The 18393-nt window shown below is 36.9% G+C and overlaps 2 protein-coding genes across 2 annotated transcripts; both read left to right on the top strand.

The window, feature by feature from the left end:
• Positions 1-7514: 7514 nt before the first annotated feature.
• LOC120079756 (pentatricopeptide repeat-containing protein At2g06000) lies at positions 7515-10442 on the top strand. Its single transcript, XM_039034122.1, has one exon. The coding sequence runs from the start codon at positions 7894-7896 to the stop codon at positions 9676-9678; it is 1785 nt and encodes a 594-aa protein (XP_038890050.1). The 5' UTR covers positions 7515-7893; the 3' UTR covers positions 9679-10442.
• Positions 10443-12847: 2405 nt separating this feature from the next.
• Positions 12848-14825, top strand: LOC120079757 (serine/threonine-protein kinase RIPK-like). Its single transcript, XM_039034123.1, has 5 exons — positions 12848-13519; positions 13618-13753; positions 13860-13996; positions 14121-14244; positions 14322-14825. Exons 1-5 carry the CDS (start codon positions 13127-13129, stop codon positions 14687-14689), a joined length of 1158 nt encoding a protein of 385 aa, XP_038890051.1. The 5' UTR covers positions 12848-13126; the 3' UTR covers positions 14690-14825.
• The last annotated feature ends 3568 nt before the right edge of the window (positions 14826-18393 follow it).

Raw genomic sequence — 18393 nt, forward strand, 5'->3', positions numbered from 1 at the left:
AGGTGGAACTGAAATTTACCTCAGGGAAGACCCTCACGTTGAAGGACGTTCTGCAAACTCCGAAAATACGAAAGAATTTGGTTTCGGTCTATCTCCTCAACAAAGACGGGTTTACTCAATCTATAGGGGCATACCTATATACCCTTACAAAAATAAAAATGTATTTGTAGGGAAAGGGTATGCAACTGAGGGAATGTTTAAATTAAATCTAGACCTTAATAAAGTGAAATTTTCTGTGTATATGTTGTGTTCTATGAATATTTGGCATGCTAGACTCTGTCATGTGAATAAGAATTTAATTAGTAACATGATTAGGCTGGAAATAATACCTAAGTTATCCACGAATGATTTTGATAAATGCGAGTATTGTAGTTAGGCTAAAATTACTAAAACTCCGCATAAATCTGTACTTAGGAAATCTGAGTCTCTAGATTTGATTCATTTTGATGTCTGTGAATTTAATGGCATATTGAATAGGAATAGTAAAAGATATGTCATTATTTTTATTGACGATTGCTCTGATTTTACTTTTGTATACCTATCGAAAAACAAAAGTGATGCTTTTGATGCCTTCAAACTTTTTGTTTCTAAAATAGAGAATAAGTTTAATAGAAAATTTAAAAGACTTCGTAGTGATAGGGGAATCGAGTACGACTCGGACAGTTTTAATGAATTCTTTAACTCACATGGAATAATACACGAAAAGACCGCACCTTATTCTCCTGAAATGAACGAAAAAGCCGAAAGGAAAAATAGAACTTTAGCTGAGCTAGTAGTTGCTATTTTACTTAGTTCAAGAGTCGCGTCTTATTGGTGGGGTGAAATCATCCTTACCGTGTGTTATGTCCCAAATAGAATCCCAAAATCTAAGAATAAAACTTCACCTTACGAAATTCTGAAGAATAAGAAATCAAACTTGTCCTACTTTAGAACATGGGGTTGTCTAGCCTTTGTAAGGATTCCTGACCCAAAAAGGAGAAAGTTGACTAGTAGAGCTTACGAATGTGTCTTTATGGGTTATGCCTTAAATAGTAAAGCTTATAGGTTCTATGATTTAGTGAACCAAGTGATCATTGAGTCAAATGATGCCGACTTCTTTGAAGATAGGTTTCCTTTTAAATCAAGGAATAGTGGGGGCTCAGGTTCAAATGGTATAACCCTAGTTAGAAATCCTAACCCTAGAGAGGAAACTGACCTAGAACCTAGAAGAATCAAAATAGCTAGAATCGCCAAAGATTTCAGAAATGACTTCCTAACCTACAATGTAGAAGAAGACCCTAAAGATCTAAGAGTTGCCCTGTCCTCAGTAGATGCCAACCTATGGCAAAAATCCATAAATGATGAGATGGACTCACTTGAGTCAAATCGGACTTGGCACTTAGTAAATCTAGCCCCAGGATGTAAGGCAATAGGGTGCAAATGGATCTTAAGAAGGAAACTTAGACCTGACGGAATTGTCGACAAATTTAAAGCCAGGTTAGTTGCGAAGAGCTTTAGACAGAGAGAAAACATAGATTTCTTTGAAACTTTCTCTCCTGTCACTAGAATTACCTCTATCTGTGTCTTGTTCTCTCTCACTGCCCTTTATAACCTCGTAGTACATCAGATGGATGTAAAAACTGCTTTCCTAAATGGTGAACTTGAAGAAGAGATTTACATGGAACAACCTGAGGGTTTTGTTATCCATGGTCAAGAAAATAAGGTGTGTAAATTAGACAAACCTCTCTATGGACTAAAACAAGCTCCTAAGCAATGACATGAAAAATTTGACAACCTTATCCTATCTAAAGGTTTCAAGGTCAATGAAAGTGACAAATGCATCTACCATAAGTTTGATAATAACCTCTGCACTATCTTGTGTCATATGTAGATGATTTATTGATCTTTGGGTCGAACTTGCACGTCATAAATGATGTAAAATCAATATTGAGTGCGAACTTTGACATGAAAGACTTAGGAGAAGCTAGTGTAATCTTAGGCATAAAAGTAAATAGGTCTGAAAAGGGAATTTCTTTAGATCAATTTCACTATATAGAAAAGATTTTAAAGAAATATAATTACTTTGAGTGTAAACCAGCCTGTACTTCTTATGACCCTAGTGTCAAGTTGTTCAAGAACACTGGTGATAGTGTTAATCAATCTGAGTATGCAAGTATCATAGGCAGTCTTAGATATGCTACTGATTGCACGAGGCCTGACATAGCTTATGCTGTAGGAGTACTTTGCAGGTTTACAAGCATACCTAGTAAAGAGCATTGAAATGTTATAGAAAGGGTCATGAGATACTTAAAGAAAATCCAAAACCTAGGATTACATTATCAAAAGTTTCCCATTGTCTTGGAAGGGTTCAGCGATGTTGATTGGAACTCTCTTTCGAATGATTCAAAGGCTACAAGTGGCCATGTCTTTAATATAGGTAGCAGAGCTATCTCTTGGAAGTCCAAGAAACAAACTATTTTAGCCCAATCTACGATGGAGTAAAAAATGATAGCCGCTAGTGAAGAAGCAAGTTGGCTTAGAAGTCTGCTATCAGAGATTCACTTATGGGAAAAGCCATTGCCAGCCATATTGATCCATTGCGATATTACTGCAGCAATCGCAAAAGTTCAGAATCGTTACTAACAGAAAGAGACATCAAATACGTCGTAAGCATAGTACCATTAGAGAGTTTCTCACTACTGGTGCAGTTAGAATTAATCATCACATACAGACTGATGAAAATTTGGCATATCTTTTGACAAAAGGACTGGCCAGAGAAAAGGTCTTCAGAATCTCCGAAAGGATGGGACTCATGCTAATCGAAAGATGAATCATCGTGAGAAAAACCCAACCTGTAGACTGGAGATCCCAAGAAACAGGTTCAATGGGTAATAACTGATCATGAGTGATATATAGTGAATCATGCTAAACCAAACACAGAGTTCCATTCCTATGACTTAAAGTCTGAGCATGATATCCTGAAGCGTAAGAAAGATTGAACTCAGTTCTTAATGAGATCTATACTTGATGAAAAGTGGGGTACCCCACTACAGGAGTACCCTTGATAGACTCACCTATGTGAATTTGGAAGTGAGGGTCGGTTCCTATGGAGTTTTTAGGCAAACACTCTAGAGCATTCACTAAACTGGGATTCACGTGCTAGGCCTTTAAAGCACGGGCTTTCGTATTACACCCTAATGACACTCTGTGTGAGATGCTGTTAGAGATAGAGTTCAAAACAAAGGGTTATTCTGGTATATTCTGAATCATCTATACTATGTAAAGGTTCAAGTCGTAAGACACCTTTGCTTATGCACAGTGTTGTATAGACTGAAACTGCTCGATGAAATTCTTTCCTCTCTTCTCGTTTTGTTTAAATTTCCAAGTGGGGGATTGTTGGGTGAAAATTTATATTTAAAATGGTCCATTGACTATATTTAAAACGGTCCATTTATTATATTTAAAATGGTCTATTGATTATTTTTAAAATGGTTCGTTGATTAATTTTTAAAACGGTCCGTTGATTAATTTTAAAACGGTCCGTTTCGATGCTGAAGGCCTATAAAAGCGAGGCATTCAGCAGTTCGTGGGACACATAATTCATTTTCATAATTCCCCACTTCATTTTCCTCTCCTTCTTCATCTTAGCTTTCTGAGTAGTGAGTTTATAAAGGGTGTATGTTCCAATTGGTAATGGTGCATTTCCGATCGGTTTTCATTTGGCTGTTTTATCCTAGAGACGACGTGGCAATTTTTAGATCTGCTTGCACATTTGGCCGCGAAACGTCTTAAATAGAGCGAGCTCCACGACTCAGCCTATAATGAGTTTTCGTTTTGCAGGTTTTGTCACTTTCATTGACCTTGAAACCTTTAGATAGGAAAGGTTGTCAAATTTTTCATGCCATTACTTAGGAGCTTATTTTAGTCCATAGAGAGATTTGTCTAATTTACACACCTTATTTTCTTGACCATGGACAACAAAACACTCAGGTTGTTCCATGTAAATCTCTTCTTCAAGTTCACCATTTAGGAAAGCAGTTTTTACATCCATTTGATGTACTACGAGGTTATAAAGGGTAGTGAGAGAGAACAGGACACGGATAGATGTAATTCTAGTGACAGGGGAGAAGGTGTCAAAGAAATCTACGTTTTCTCTCTGTCTAAAGCTCTTCGCAACTAACATGGCTTTAAATTTGTCGACAATTTCGTCAGGTCTAAGTTTCCTTCTTAAGATCCATTTGCACCCTATTGCCTTACATCCTGGGGCTAGATTTACTAAGTGCCAAGTCCGATTTGACTCAAGTGAGTCCATCTCATCATTTATGGATTTTTGCCATAGGTTGGCATCTACTGAGGACAGGGCAACTCTTAGATCTTTAGGGTCTTCTTCTACATTGTAGGTTAGGAAGTCATTTCTGAAATCTTTGGCGATTCTAGCTATTTTGATTCTTCTAGGTTCTAGGTCAGTTTCCTCTCTAGGGTTAGGATTTCTAACTAGGGTTATACCATTTGAACCTGAGCCCCCACTATTCCTTGATTTAAAAGGAAACCTATCTTCAAAGAAGTCGGCATCATTTGACTCAATGATCACTTGGTTCACTAAATCATAGAACCTATAAGCTTTACTATTTAAGGCATAACCCATAAAGACACATTCGTAAGCTCTACTAGTCAACTTTCTCCTTTTTGGGTCAGGAATCCTTACAAAGGCTAGACAACCCCATGTTCTAAAGTAGGACAAGTTTGATTTCTTATTCTTCAGAATTTCGTAAGGTGAAGTTTTATTCTTAGATTTTGGGATTCTATTTGGGACATAACACACGGTAAGGATGATTTCACCCCACGAATAAGACGCGACTCTTGAACTAAGTAAAATAGCAACTACTAGCTCAGCTAAAGTTCTATTTTTCCTTTAGGCTTTTCCATTCATTTCAGGAGAATAAGATGCGATCTTTTCGTGTATTATTCCATGTGAGTTAAAGAATTCATTAAAACTGTCCGAGTCATACTCGGTTCCCCTATCACTACGAAGTCTTTTAACTTTTCTATTAAAATGATTCTCTATTTCAGAAACAAAAAGTTTGAAGGCATCAAAAGCATCACTTTTGTTTTTCAGTAGGTATACAAAAGTAAAATCAGAGCAGTCGTCAATAAAAGTAATGAAATATCTTTTACTGTTCCTAGTCAATATGCCATCAAATTCATCGTCATTAGAATGAATCAAATCTAGTAGCTCAGAATTTCTAAGTACAGATTTATGCGGAGTTTTAGTAATTTTAGTCTAACTACAATACTCGCATTTATCAAAATCATTCGTGGATAACTTAAGTATCATTTCCAGCCTAATCATGTTACTAATTAAATTCTTATTCACATGACAGAGTCTAGCATGCCAACTATTCATAGAGCACAGCATATACATAGAAGATTTCATTTTATTAAGGTCTAGATTTAATTTGAACATTACCTCAGTTGCATACCCTTTCCCTACAAATACATATTTTTAGTAAGGGTATATAGGTCTGCCCTTATAGTTTGAGTAAACCCGGCTTTGTTGAGGAGATAACCTGAAACCAAATTCTTTCGAATCTCTAGAGTGTGCAGAACGTCCTTCAACATGAGAGTCTTCCCAGATGTAAACTTCAGTTCCACCTCGCCGGTTCTAGCAACTTTCATGGAGTGGTGATCTCCCAACGGAATATTCTTATCCTTAGTTTCAGTATAAGTTTTAAATAGACTAAGGTCATGACTGACATGGCGCGTCGTGCCAGTGTCTATCCACCACCCTTCATAACCACCGATCACATTTACTTTTGTGATCATGGCAACTAACGACCAGTATGACGACGCCTGCTTCTACAGTTCCTAGCCATGTGCCCAGGTTTATTACTAATAAAGTAGAGGAACTGTGTCGTTTCTCCTAAAGGGGGCTTCTATTTTTTCTGTTGGTTCTGGTTGCTAGAGCCACGATTCTGACCTTTCCTCTTTGCCCCCTTAGGTTTTTTTATCAGGTTTTACCACGGCAGATGCGGGTTTCCTAGGTACTGCGTTCACCTCCTCCCTCTGGTCCTGCTTCCGGGCTTCCTCCTCGATCCTTAGCTGGGCTATAAGACTCTTCAAGAAGATCTCCTTGGTCTTATGCCTCAAAGTGTTCTTAAAGTCCTTCCACAAGGGGGGCAGTTTATCAATAATAACAGCAATTTAGAATTGTTTGTCTAGAGACATACCTTTAGTAATTATCTCGTGTGCTATCTTCTGAAGTTCATGGGATTAGGCCTTCACTGATTTGTCATCCGTCATCTGGAACTTGAGATAACGGCTAACCACATATTTCTTCGACCCGACCTCCTCGGTGTCATACTTCTTTTGTAGGGCATCCCAGACCTCCTTCGCTGTCTTCATTGTACTGTACTAGTCATACAGATCATCAGTCATTTAAAATGAAATTCTTACATAGAAACTCTTTCCTCCTAGTTAGCAGCTTATTTTATCTATTGTTAAGTTGGCTCTTCTAAAGGGATGATCGACTTAGCGCTGGTACAAGCTTCGACCACTTCCTTGATGGTGAGGAAGAACAACATCTTTTGCTTCCATCGCTTGAAGTTCGCTCCTTCGAATCGGAATGGATGGTTAAGGTCAGATATCTCATTGTTGCTACTGAGGGCCATTGATGATGTCGAAACGTCTTAAAATTGTTGGAAACGGCAGGGTCCTCAGAACGACGAACTGTAAACCGTCAATGCACGGCGATCAAGCGAAGAGCAAAACCTGCAAAATAGAAACTCGTTATAGGCTGAGTCGCGGAGCTCGCTCTCTTTAAGACGTTTTGCGGCTCTTCCCAAGTGTGTAAGCAGGTTTGAAAATTGCCACGTCGTCCCCGGGATAAAACAACCAAATGAAAACCGATCGAAAATGCACCGTTACCGATCGGAACGTACACCCGTTCTAAACTCACTTCTCGGAAAGCTAAGATGGAGGAGGAGAGGAAAATGAAGTGGAGAATTAAGAAAATGAATTCTGTGTCTCACGAACTGCTGAAGGCCTCGCCTTTTATAGGCCTTCAACATCGAAACGGATCGTTTTAAAAAATTAATCAACGGACCGTTTTAAAAATAATCAACGGACCGTTTAAATATAATCAATGTACTATTTTAAATATAAATTTGTACCCAACAATCTCAAATCCAGACCTGATTGTGAAGCTTAAATCTAAGAACGAATGAAATAAGAGTGAAGAAATGTGAAGAACGAGAGAAACAAATAAATGCAAAGGAGAACTTTGGCCGAATATGTCTACGCGAAGAAGACGACTTGCAGCTTGTGGACAAACCAGCGCAAGGCGAGGGCAATTTTGAAATAAGTTGACCGATCAAAATTTATCATATATGCAATTATTTTAAAAGTGTGCTATATTACTAATCTTTAACACTAATATTGCTACCCATTACCATTTTTGTTTCAATTAAGTAATAAGAAATTGATATTAACAAATTGGGATGATTGGCCTGTTTGGGCTACAGATACAACGGCCCCGATCTTCAACTCCCCGGCCCAAAGCAAACCCACCACAGACTTCTAAAAAAGCATTAAACAAAGTAAAACGAAAAACCCTAAACGCAAGGACCAGGGTGTCGTCGATTCATCCAATTTGCAGCTGTTTCCTCTCCTTCAAAGTCCAGAGATTTTATTGGAGGTCTTGTAGTTTCATCTTTCGGGCTGCGCATTGATTGGAATTCCGAGGTCCTTGTTAGGTTCCGGGTCCTACGTCTTTCGCGAGTCGGCAGCTTTCATGAACCAGCATTTTGTTGTGAACAGTGCTATAGTATTCAAGCTTCGGTCGATCTCAGCTCTCTTGAATAAAAGGAGGGATTTCATATTAGTTATGCGAGTTAGAATTTACATTTCATTCATTCCATGAAGTGTAGAGATTGGAAGCAAATATCGGACACACAATCTGAGAGACCTAGCAGAATACCTGGATGTAAACGGGCAAGGATTGTGATTGAGAACATATGGGAAGATAGAGCAGAGCCCAGTGATGGCGTGGGGCTGCAGATGACTCTCTTATTCTTCTCTAGCCGTACCTACAGGTTTCGAGCCTCCAATTTCTCCATTGCCCAGTTTTATAGCCTTGCAGACGGAGTATCACGCGCTCGACCTTTTTGTGATAGAGAGGTATTACGAAACCCGGAGACTTGGCTAGTGAAGGTTGTCTGCACTCTCTTTTTTCGATCGATTTCCCTGAATGCTTGTTTTGGTTATCTAAGTAGAAACTTGAACCCTTCAATCGCTTTCGAGGTTATTAAGCGGTTTAGAGATCCCTTACTGGGTTTGAAGTTTTTTGAGTTTAGTAGAACCCACCTGAGCATTAAACATACTTTTAATACTTATGATTTGCTTGTGAGGAATCTCTGTCAAATGGGTCTCAACGATTCTGCAAAAATTGTGTTTGATTGCATGAGGAGTGATGGGATTTTGCCGGATAGTTCCATTGTAGAACTCATGGTGTCTTCATACGCTCAAATGGGAAAGTTAGATTCTGCCAAAAATTTTCTTAATGAGGTTCACCGTTATGGTATTAAAGTTAGTCCTTTTGTATACAATAACTTGTTGAATATGTTGGTCAAGCAGAACCTAGTAGATGAAGCTGTCTTACTATTCAGGGAGCACTTGGAACCATATCTTGTTCCAGATGTTTACAGCTTCAATATTCTAATTAGAGGATTGTGCAGAATTGGAAAAATTGATAAGGCTTTTGAGTTTTTCCAAAATATGGGAAATTTTGGTTGCTTTCCTGACATTGTTTCATATAATACGCTTATAAATGGGTTTTGTAGGGTTAATGAGATTAGTAAAGGGCATGATTTGCTAAAAGAAGTTCTGTCAATAAAAGGGGTTTCACCAGATGTTGTAACCTACACATCACTTATATCAGGCTATTGCAAATTGGGTGATATGAAGGCAGCTTCTGACCTTTTTGACGAGATGGTTAGTTCTGGAATCAAACCCAACGACTTCACTTTCAATGTCCTCATTGATGGTTTTGGTAAGGTTGGAAACATGAGATCTGCTTTAGTCATGTATGAGAAAATGCTTCTTCTTGGCTGTCCACCAGACGTGGTTACAGTCACTTCCTTGATCGATGGCTATTGTCGGGCAGGTGAAGTGAATCAAGGTTTGAAGCTCTGGGAGGAGATGAAAGTAAGAAACCTGTCTCCAAATGTGTATACTTATGCTGTTCTCATCAATGCTCTCTGTAAGGAAAATAGAATACAGGAGGCGAGAAGTTTTCTGAGGCACTTGAAAGTGAGTGAGGTTGTTCCCAAACCATTTATTTATAATCCTGTGATTGATGGGTTTTGCAAGGCTGGAAAGGTGGATGAAGCAAATGTTATAGTTGCTGAGATGCAGGAGAAGAAATGCAGGCCAGATAAAATAACATTTACCATTCTCATTATTGGCAACTGTATGAAAGGGAGGATGGTGGAAGCAATTAGCACTTTTTATAAGATGTTGGAAGTCAACTGTATTCCAGATGAAATAACTATTAATTCTTTGATATCTTGCCTTCTGAAGGCTGGAATGCCTAATGAAGCCTCTCAAATCAAACAAGCTGCTGTAGAGAACCTGAACTTGGGTTTGTTATCGTTAGGAAGCCCACTTACAAAAAAATCTTCATGTGTGCCAGTTGCTGTTTGATGAGGTCCATTGTGGAAGTGGACTGAGAATTTTTGGCCTGCAACAACTGGGAAATGTGCTCCTGTTCCGTGCCATATCACAAAGTAAGCGAGTGAAGGATGAGACAAGTTGACTACTAATAGACGGTTAGGACATTTACACCGACTCTAGTTTCTTAAGGCTGAATGGCACCAATGGTAGTACTACCAACTGTGCATGTTCAACTTAGGATGCTTTTTTTCCCCTCCTTTCTGTGTATGTGGGTGCGGGGTGGGGTGGGGTGGGGTGGGGATAGAAACGTCCTCCCGAAATTTTTTATCAATATTTCATAGATTTTTTAGTGTTCGAGTTCTCATTCTAAAAGGGTTTAAAGCTCTCTGTCTGAATCCAATGACAATGGTCGCCATATGATTTCTTTGAACATGCTGATCATAGGCAAAACTTGGAATTCTGAATGAAAAATAATCGAAGAGAGGTGCGCTGAAGCCGATAAGGCATTATTCTTCGGCGGATTTGCGCTTGTTCTCACACGGGATTATTTTTATCATTGTTGGTGATTCTGGCAAAGTTTAGTAGGTTAGTTACTTGAAGAAATGCAGATGACCTTAGACCATCTTGTGGTTTAAGAGAGAGGAAATCAGCGTTGGGATAGGCATAGGTTTTTGGTCATTTCCTTTCGCCTTTAATAATTATATAAAATAAATGTAAGGATTATTATATATCTCGAGTTGACTTGATTCAGCTTGACCGGAATACTCTTATTTTATGTAAACCTGAATTATATAGCATACATAGCAATACTCTCTCTATTCGGGTCTGGTGCAGGGATTATGGTGGCATCGTTCCCATGAAAAAAGAATATTTAGGGGGTGATTTTAGGGCCATTTTGAATTACACCCAAAGTGCTTAAAACCCTTTTTAAAACTTAATAACCCTTTTGAAAAGCATTTGAAAAGTTATTACAAACTGGCATTTAAATGATATATCTCCAGTTCTCATCTGAAACTGATGGGTCGATTAAACATGTGTGGAATTACTAAACCTGAAGTCAAATTTGCAGCCAATGTGGGAGCGAAATATTTAGGCTGAATATAAATGGTAGTCAAACCTCAAGAGGCAGGGTTTCTTTTGTTGACCGTTGTGGCGGTGGTGGCGGCGGCGACGGATACGTTGAGGCTTCTGCCGCCGTTTGAGACCGTTTTCAGTCAGTGGCCAACTAAAAAACGCGTTAACCTTTGTCTATTAAATTACTAATTAATAATCTTTTAATCGTTAATTAAAAAGCTGTAAAATGGAAGAAGTGAAATAAGTATGGCAGTGTTATGTTTTGTTTTGTTTTTATCCTATGAATGGAATACCCTTGCTAAAATGCTAGCTATCGAACCCAGATCTGAACACATAAAAACTTGCAGGCTGAATTATAAAAGAAGAGAGAATATATCAATTTATACTCTAAATATTGGGATTTGCATTAATAATTGTATCAATTTTCCTTTTAAAAAAATAATTGTGGCAATTTAAACTATGAACTTTTGTGAGTGTATCAATTTACATCCCCATTCAAACATTTTTTTTTCAATTAAACTATTAAATTGTCATAAGTAAATTAATTAAGACCATTTATTAAAGTCTTCTTTCAAAATCATCATTGTATCAATTCTTATACCCGTGAACTTCTTCAAATGTTAGATTAACAGCATGGATGATTTTTAAAGGAAATTCTAATTTAAAGTTCAATTTAATTTGCTTATGAAAGTTTAGAGGTTTAATTGATAAAATTACGAATTAAACAGGATATTTTTCAAACGGATATTTTTTCAAACGAAACATAATTGAGTATATAAATTGGCACACATACGAAATACCTTTATTCTTTCATTCTAAAGTTGCAACTTTACTTTTGATATTTCGTAAACCTTTAAGAACTACCTAAAAAAGTAAAAATCCTTTAAAATATATATAAAAAATGATGAAGTGACTTTGAAACAATGTGACAATGACTAAAAACGGTTCCTTGAATTTAGTAAAAAAGAACAACACTTAGACGCATATGACTTTTCATCCAACATTCTTCCAATTTGAAGGTAATTTTAAAACGTTCATGACAAGTAAAAATAATATCATAAATTTTGATAGAATAAAAGTAATTTTTTTTTTTTAAAAAAAGACTAATGGTAAAATATAAGGTATTTTTGACAACTTAGTCAAACATTTATCAACCAATGCTGTGGAGAAATATTCTGCAATTAAAAGAGTAAAAGAATGTATGGAATGTTCCATTTATAGAATTGGAAGGACTTGGGAGGCTGATTGGGAGAGTTTGTCGTAGTCAAATTATGGCCTCTGCCTTCACGCGTTTTTACAAATCTTAATGTTTTTTTCTCTGAGAAGATACAAATTAATGTTAGAAAAAACGAAGGGTTCAATTTTCATCTAGAATATTATATATTCACGATAATGCCCCTTGACTTTGAATAATGAATAATCATCCAATCCGGGGCCCACCTCCTTCACCCGCTACCACTACTCTCTCGTTTGTTCCTCATATTCACACCATCGGCATATCAAGATTCCTCCCTCTATCTCTCTCTCACTCCATCATAACCCTTAGGAAAAAATTTGAGTAATTCCTTAAATGCATCTATGATAAGTATTGTTTAATAAAATATTATTACGTAGTAATTTTATTTTTTAAAAATGATCATTTTTTAATTTCTTTTTTATAATGAAAAAAAATAGAAAACATATGAGTTAGGTGCAGCCTAATAATTACTCTTACAATTATCCTTTCATTTGTCAAAATTATAGCCGACGCGTTTTTACTATTTAAAACACTTCTTTTCTTTTCTTTTTTTTCTACAGATTTTTATCACCCAAAATTTTTTTAAAAAAAACTTGTATTTCTTTTGATAATATAGATGTAAAAAGTTTTTTTTTTGTTATACAAAAAGTATAATTAGGTACCGCTTAATAATTTATAAATAAATAACCAATCATTTTTTTAGAATAATTAGAAAGGAGAGATTTTAACCAAAGAGCTTTTAGTTACTAGAATAATATAGATGAGTTGTGGCCGCTTTGATTTGAAATTGTTCACTTACTTATCGAATTAAACGACGTTTATCTTATTATGAATCCTCTTGTACTCTTGGTGTTGGTTGATATCATGGGTGGAGCTATGTAAGATATAAAATGGTGTTATACGGTTATACCCATGTGTTAGATTAGGGTGAAACAGTGTTGAGGAATATAAGCTGGAAATAAGCACGTGATGGAGCAGTTGTTATGTGATACAGGGTGTCAAAAGACTCGAAACACAGAATATAATAATGAAAATAATAATAATGACAAAATTGAAGGAGGAGGTAATTGAGTGTTTTTGGTTTTGGGTTAGGAAGGCCGCGGCTGCATCCTTGTTTTAAGAGTGCGTGGATTTGGAATCAGAGAAGAAAGAAAGTAGGAAATAGGAATGGCGGTGAAGAAAATGAAGTGGAGATCCATCTTCTCGAGCTGCTGCGAGGTGGAGTCGCAGTCGTCGGAGGTGATGAAAGTAGTGGCGGCGACGAATAGTAAGCCGAGTTCGTTCCAAAGGATTTCGAAAATGGATTTCAGTAACCCTAACTCCACCCTCTCTGAGGACCTCTCCATCTCTCTCGCCGGATCTGACATCCACGCCTTCACCCTCGCTGAGTTGAAGCTTATCTCTCAGACCTTTTCATCATCGAACTTCCTTGGAGAGGGTGGCTTCGGCCCCGTCTACAAAGGCTTCCTCGATGATAATCTCAGGCCTGGCTTGCTCCCTCAGCCCGTAGCTATTAAACTCCTCGATTTGGACGGAACCCAAGGTCACAGGGAGTGGCTGGTACGCTACCTACTTCAATTCCCATCCGATTCAATAATTTCAATTCCATTCCATTCCCTTGTTTAATCAATTCGATTCTATTGAATGGTCAATGGCAGACGGAGGTTATTTTTCTAGGGCAGCTTAAGCACGCCCATCTTGTGAAGCTGATTGGATATTGCTGCGAAGACGAACATCGGATGCTTGTGTATGAGTATATGCCCAGAGGAAGCTTGGAGAATCAACTTTTCAAAAGTATGGATATGGAATGCAATCCCCTTGGCCTTACTTACTTACTTACTTACTTACTTTCGCTACTGTTTTTTGCTTTGCTCATCATAATCTCAATGTGTCTTCTTAGAATATTCAATCCCATTGCCGTGGTCGACGAGAATGAAGATCGCTCTTGGAGCTGCAAAGGGTCTAGCCTTCCTCCACGAAGCAGATAAACCAGTTATTTACCGAGATTTCAAAGCCTCCAACGTACTGCTCGACTCTGTAAGCAACCAAGCCTGACACTGATATAGATTATAGATTAGATTGTTGTTATTGTGTGTGAATAAAGTGTGAAGCCAAGGGTTGATTCAGGCCTGAAGTGAATTGCATTTTCTGTTTTTCTCAGGATTATACCGCGAAACTGTCTGATTTTGGGCTGGCCAAAGACGGTCCAGAAGGAGACAACACGCACGTCTCTACCCGAGTAATGGGGACGCATGGATATGCAGCGCCGGAGTATATAATGACTGGTATGGATGAGGATTCATGAACTTGTTGGTTAAAAATAAAATAGTTAGTTGAATTAATTATGATTGGTATGGTTCAGGACATTTGACGGCGATGAGTGATGTGTATAGCTTCGGAGTAGTGCTTTTGGAGCTGCTCACAGGGCGGAGGTCGGTGGAGAAGAGCAGCCGTAAGAGGCAGCAGAACTTGGCAGAGTGGGCGAGGCCGATGCTGAATGATCCCAGGAAGCTAAGCCGTATAATAGACCCCAGACTTGAAGGCCAATACTCCGAAATGGGAGCTCAGAAAGCAGCCTCACTGGCCTACCAGTGCTTAAGCCACCGCCCAAAGCAGAGGCCCACCATGAGCGCCGTCGTCAAGGTATTAGAACCACTCAAGGATTTCGATGACATTTCTTCAGGCACCTTCGTTTACACGGTTCTCGATCTCCCCAAATCTGAATCATAAGGTGGTAAAATCATAAAGCCCCAAACTGTAGATATACAATTACAGAGAATTTGGTTCCTTTTTGTTCTTGTGATCATAATTATAAATTAATTGGAAAATTTTTCAATAATAGCATGGTTAGGTTCTCGTACGAAAATTCGTTTTGATACATCTCGGACGAGATTGACCACAAGATTTTAGTTAAAAAATCAGTATATCCGGATTACACACCGAATTCTCTAATTCTATTCTTCTCAAATCTTATACAAAATCTTATATTATTTTTAAAATTTTTCCAAATTCGGTTATGTTCACTAAATATTATATCAAATTATTACGTAATTTTTTAAAATTTTAGTATAATTTATGTTTTCACAATTATATGAATTTCCAAATTGGTTTCTAATTTATCAAAATCAATTTTTCAAATTGATTCAACATTTTTAAATTTTGGAAAATATCAAACTTTTCAGAAAATGGGGTGAGATTTGGGATTTTTATAGAATTTCGGTCTTAATATTGTTCAAGATTCCAAGATCTTATTGAGAAAGTTTTAAATATATAGAAATTCAATGTTATTTTGTTCAAGATTAATTTCGAGATGCACATAAATTTACGAATTTTAAAAAAGGTGTTAGTTTTGTATTTTTTTACCATTTTTTAATTAATTGCGATGCCATGAAGTTGGACCAGTTGCTTCAATTTCTCCCTCGACACACGATCTATTGCATTAATTAATTGAGTGTGCTGTGTTGTGTTTGTGTTATAATACTCGATTTTTCTTTTCTTTTAATAGTAACGCGTCAACATCGCCAAATACAACGAAGCAGTTTTGACTTTTGACTTGGATTTATTTATTTATTTAAAAAACACTGAAGAAAGAAAGGAGGTAGCGCATGTAAAGCGGCTATCTATTTCTTAATGGAAAGATGAGGATGACTTCCACTCCAGACTATTATTATTTTGTTTAATATTTTTGGTTAAATTATAGTGCTAGTTGCAAATATAACAAATTGGTCCAAACTAATTGTAAATATAGCAAAAAAAAATGAAAAAGAAAAAAAAAAAAGCAAATATAGCAAAAAGCACATTCAATCGATAAAAGAAGCCGAAAAAGCCCATATACCCTAAGCCCAAACTTCATGGGTTGTCTAAAGGACCAGCCTAGGTCGATAACATTCAGTTGACGTCCATAAACAATCCAAAAAGCATGAAGATTGAACGATCACGTGTAGAAATCAATCCACGAAATCCACGGTGAAAACCCTAACCAAAATAAATGTTTGTTCGCTGATCTAGTCCAACGCTGGCCTTATCGAAAATATTTTTAAAAAAACTTAACATTTTATAAAAATGGATTAAATAAACTATTTTGAGTTATTATCGAATATTTCAATTTCTTCCAAAATGACTTATTTTAGTAAATTTATAGTCCAATATAAGTTGAAATCGAATTAAAGGTATGACTTTAACCATTTTTCTTTCGTTTTCCAATTAGTTAGAGTCTACAAAGTTGCAAAACATTGGTGCTATGCTATTACAATGCACCACAAGTATAATCAACGGATATCAAAGGTTACACCAAGGAGAATTAACATACGTTTGAAACAAACCGTTCAATATCAGTATGTATAATGAAACCGTCTAACTTTCTCATTCTATCTAACTTCATGCAATCATTAGATATCAGTACTATTCAGTTTCCTTTACATGGATAATAATTGGATATCAAGGTTTACTAATCATTTTCAACTATAAGTAATGCCTATTTTCCCTACTGTTTCCTTTTTTTTAATAGATGGACAACAATGGAGAATCATCTTCCAAATATAGAAACACAAAAGATAAGTCACAAGGTTCTTTTTATAGCGATTTCTTACTTGATTTTGGGTTTCCTTGTGTTTTTTTTCCTGCTAGGTTTGTTGATAGAACTATAGAACTATGTCACTGGTTTAAAGAAGTATATCGCTATTTTATAGAAATTTATAACTTTTTATGTGCAATTCGTAGGCTATCTATGACAAAAGTGTATATAAGTATATGACTGATTTGTTTATAGAAGTATGTCACGTCGTTGATTTCTTTAATTTGTTTATAGACATATGTCAATATATGTGTTATTGTAGGCTGTTACTGATATACTCTAATTAAACTACATATAAGTATATTACTAATTTCATCTTTTAATTTGTTTAAACGAAAACATGAATTCCTTCTTCCTAAAGAAAACTTAAACAATGAAAATTATAGTCTGCCTGAAATTAGAAATGATTACACAATATACTCAAATCTCTAGATGATAATTAAATATCTCCAGTGTGAACCTTGAAACTTCCAAAGTAAAATGACTTGTGATAGATTGGCTCAAGGTGCTTAGAAGCATGGGATGCGTTGGCCTTGGGGGAAATTGGAGGAAGAAGGCTTGTGTTGGCTAAGGAAAGGTTTAGGTTATTGAAGTAAAGATAAAGATAGTTATGCTTTAGAAGGTTGATGTACACAAAGGTACTTAGCATGGAAATGAATTGATAAGTGTTGCCAAGAGAGGGCAACTTTGCGTTCGAGGTAGGTTTTATGGAGGTAGATTACATCATGTCTTAAGATAGCCTGGTAGGCCATGTGTGGAGATGAATGAGAGAAAGATAAGAGATGGTTGTCCAAGCTAGGTACAGGCAAGAGGATCATGCATTGGAAACAAGAGCATGGTCAAGGGAATGTCTAAATGAGTAGAGATCAAAGAAGTTGAGGTGTTGAGAAGGCTATCCTTGGAGTGTGAGTTTGGCATGAAGCAAGCTCTCATGTGTTGGGAAGGTGAGAGCAACCATGTGTTGGTAAGATTACTACACCATGGGTCTGGGACTTAAAGTTAAGAAATGGCCAAGGAAAAGAGGGGATGTGTTGGGATAGGTGTCACATCCCCTCCCAGATTACCCTTTTAATCCGAGAAGGGATGTGACGATAGTAGTTGACAACCCTTTTATGACAATTACTATCCAACCTGTCCCTATGGACTTGTATCCTTAGCACCTATTGACCTAATAGTAGTTAAAGAAAATCTTATAGCAAATAAATAAATGATCTCATCTATCACCTAACTACACAGGTGCTACCACTCAAAATATTCACATCCATTACATCTAACTCCTTAAGTACCACTGATCCCTCCAGTGAACAATTAGTCATAGTCCAACTATGACCAAGTCCTTCTCGGGCCAAGAAAGGATGTGGTCACAATGTTCAAGCCCCAAAATCAGCCCTTAAGGGAGCAATTTATCTATTTACCCTGAAATTAGGGACAAAGTGAATTCCATTTTGTATAGCTGTGTTCCCAATTTTCTAATCAGACAAATCCCAAAATGGTACACATATTGAGTTGACAATCTGATCACTCTCACCAATACAAATCAAATGACCGCCTTCATAAGAAAAAGTTCACAACTCACTCAGGATTCAGGTCATGTCACTTATGGTCATCTTGGTAAAATGTAAGTCTCTATTATTAACGACATTATAAAATGAGACTAGTCATTTTGTGGTCCGATTTTATACAAACTTTTTATTGGATCTATACCAGCACGCAGCGGAAGGGAATAGGATCCATAAGCACTCTAATTCATTAATTTTGGTTGAAAAGAAACATGCTAAAAACATAGTATAATGGGTTTCATGAACATACCTTGGTCGAACTTTCGAAATCTCCATTTCCAGCTGCAAAATCCTCTGAATCC

Source organism: Benincasa hispida, chromosome 6 (genome assembly GCF_009727055.1).
Source record: "Benincasa hispida cultivar B227 chromosome 6, ASM972705v1, whole genome shotgun sequence".
Classification (NCBI taxonomy): domain Eukaryota; kingdom Viridiplantae; phylum Streptophyta; class Magnoliopsida; order Cucurbitales; family Cucurbitaceae; genus Benincasa; species Benincasa hispida.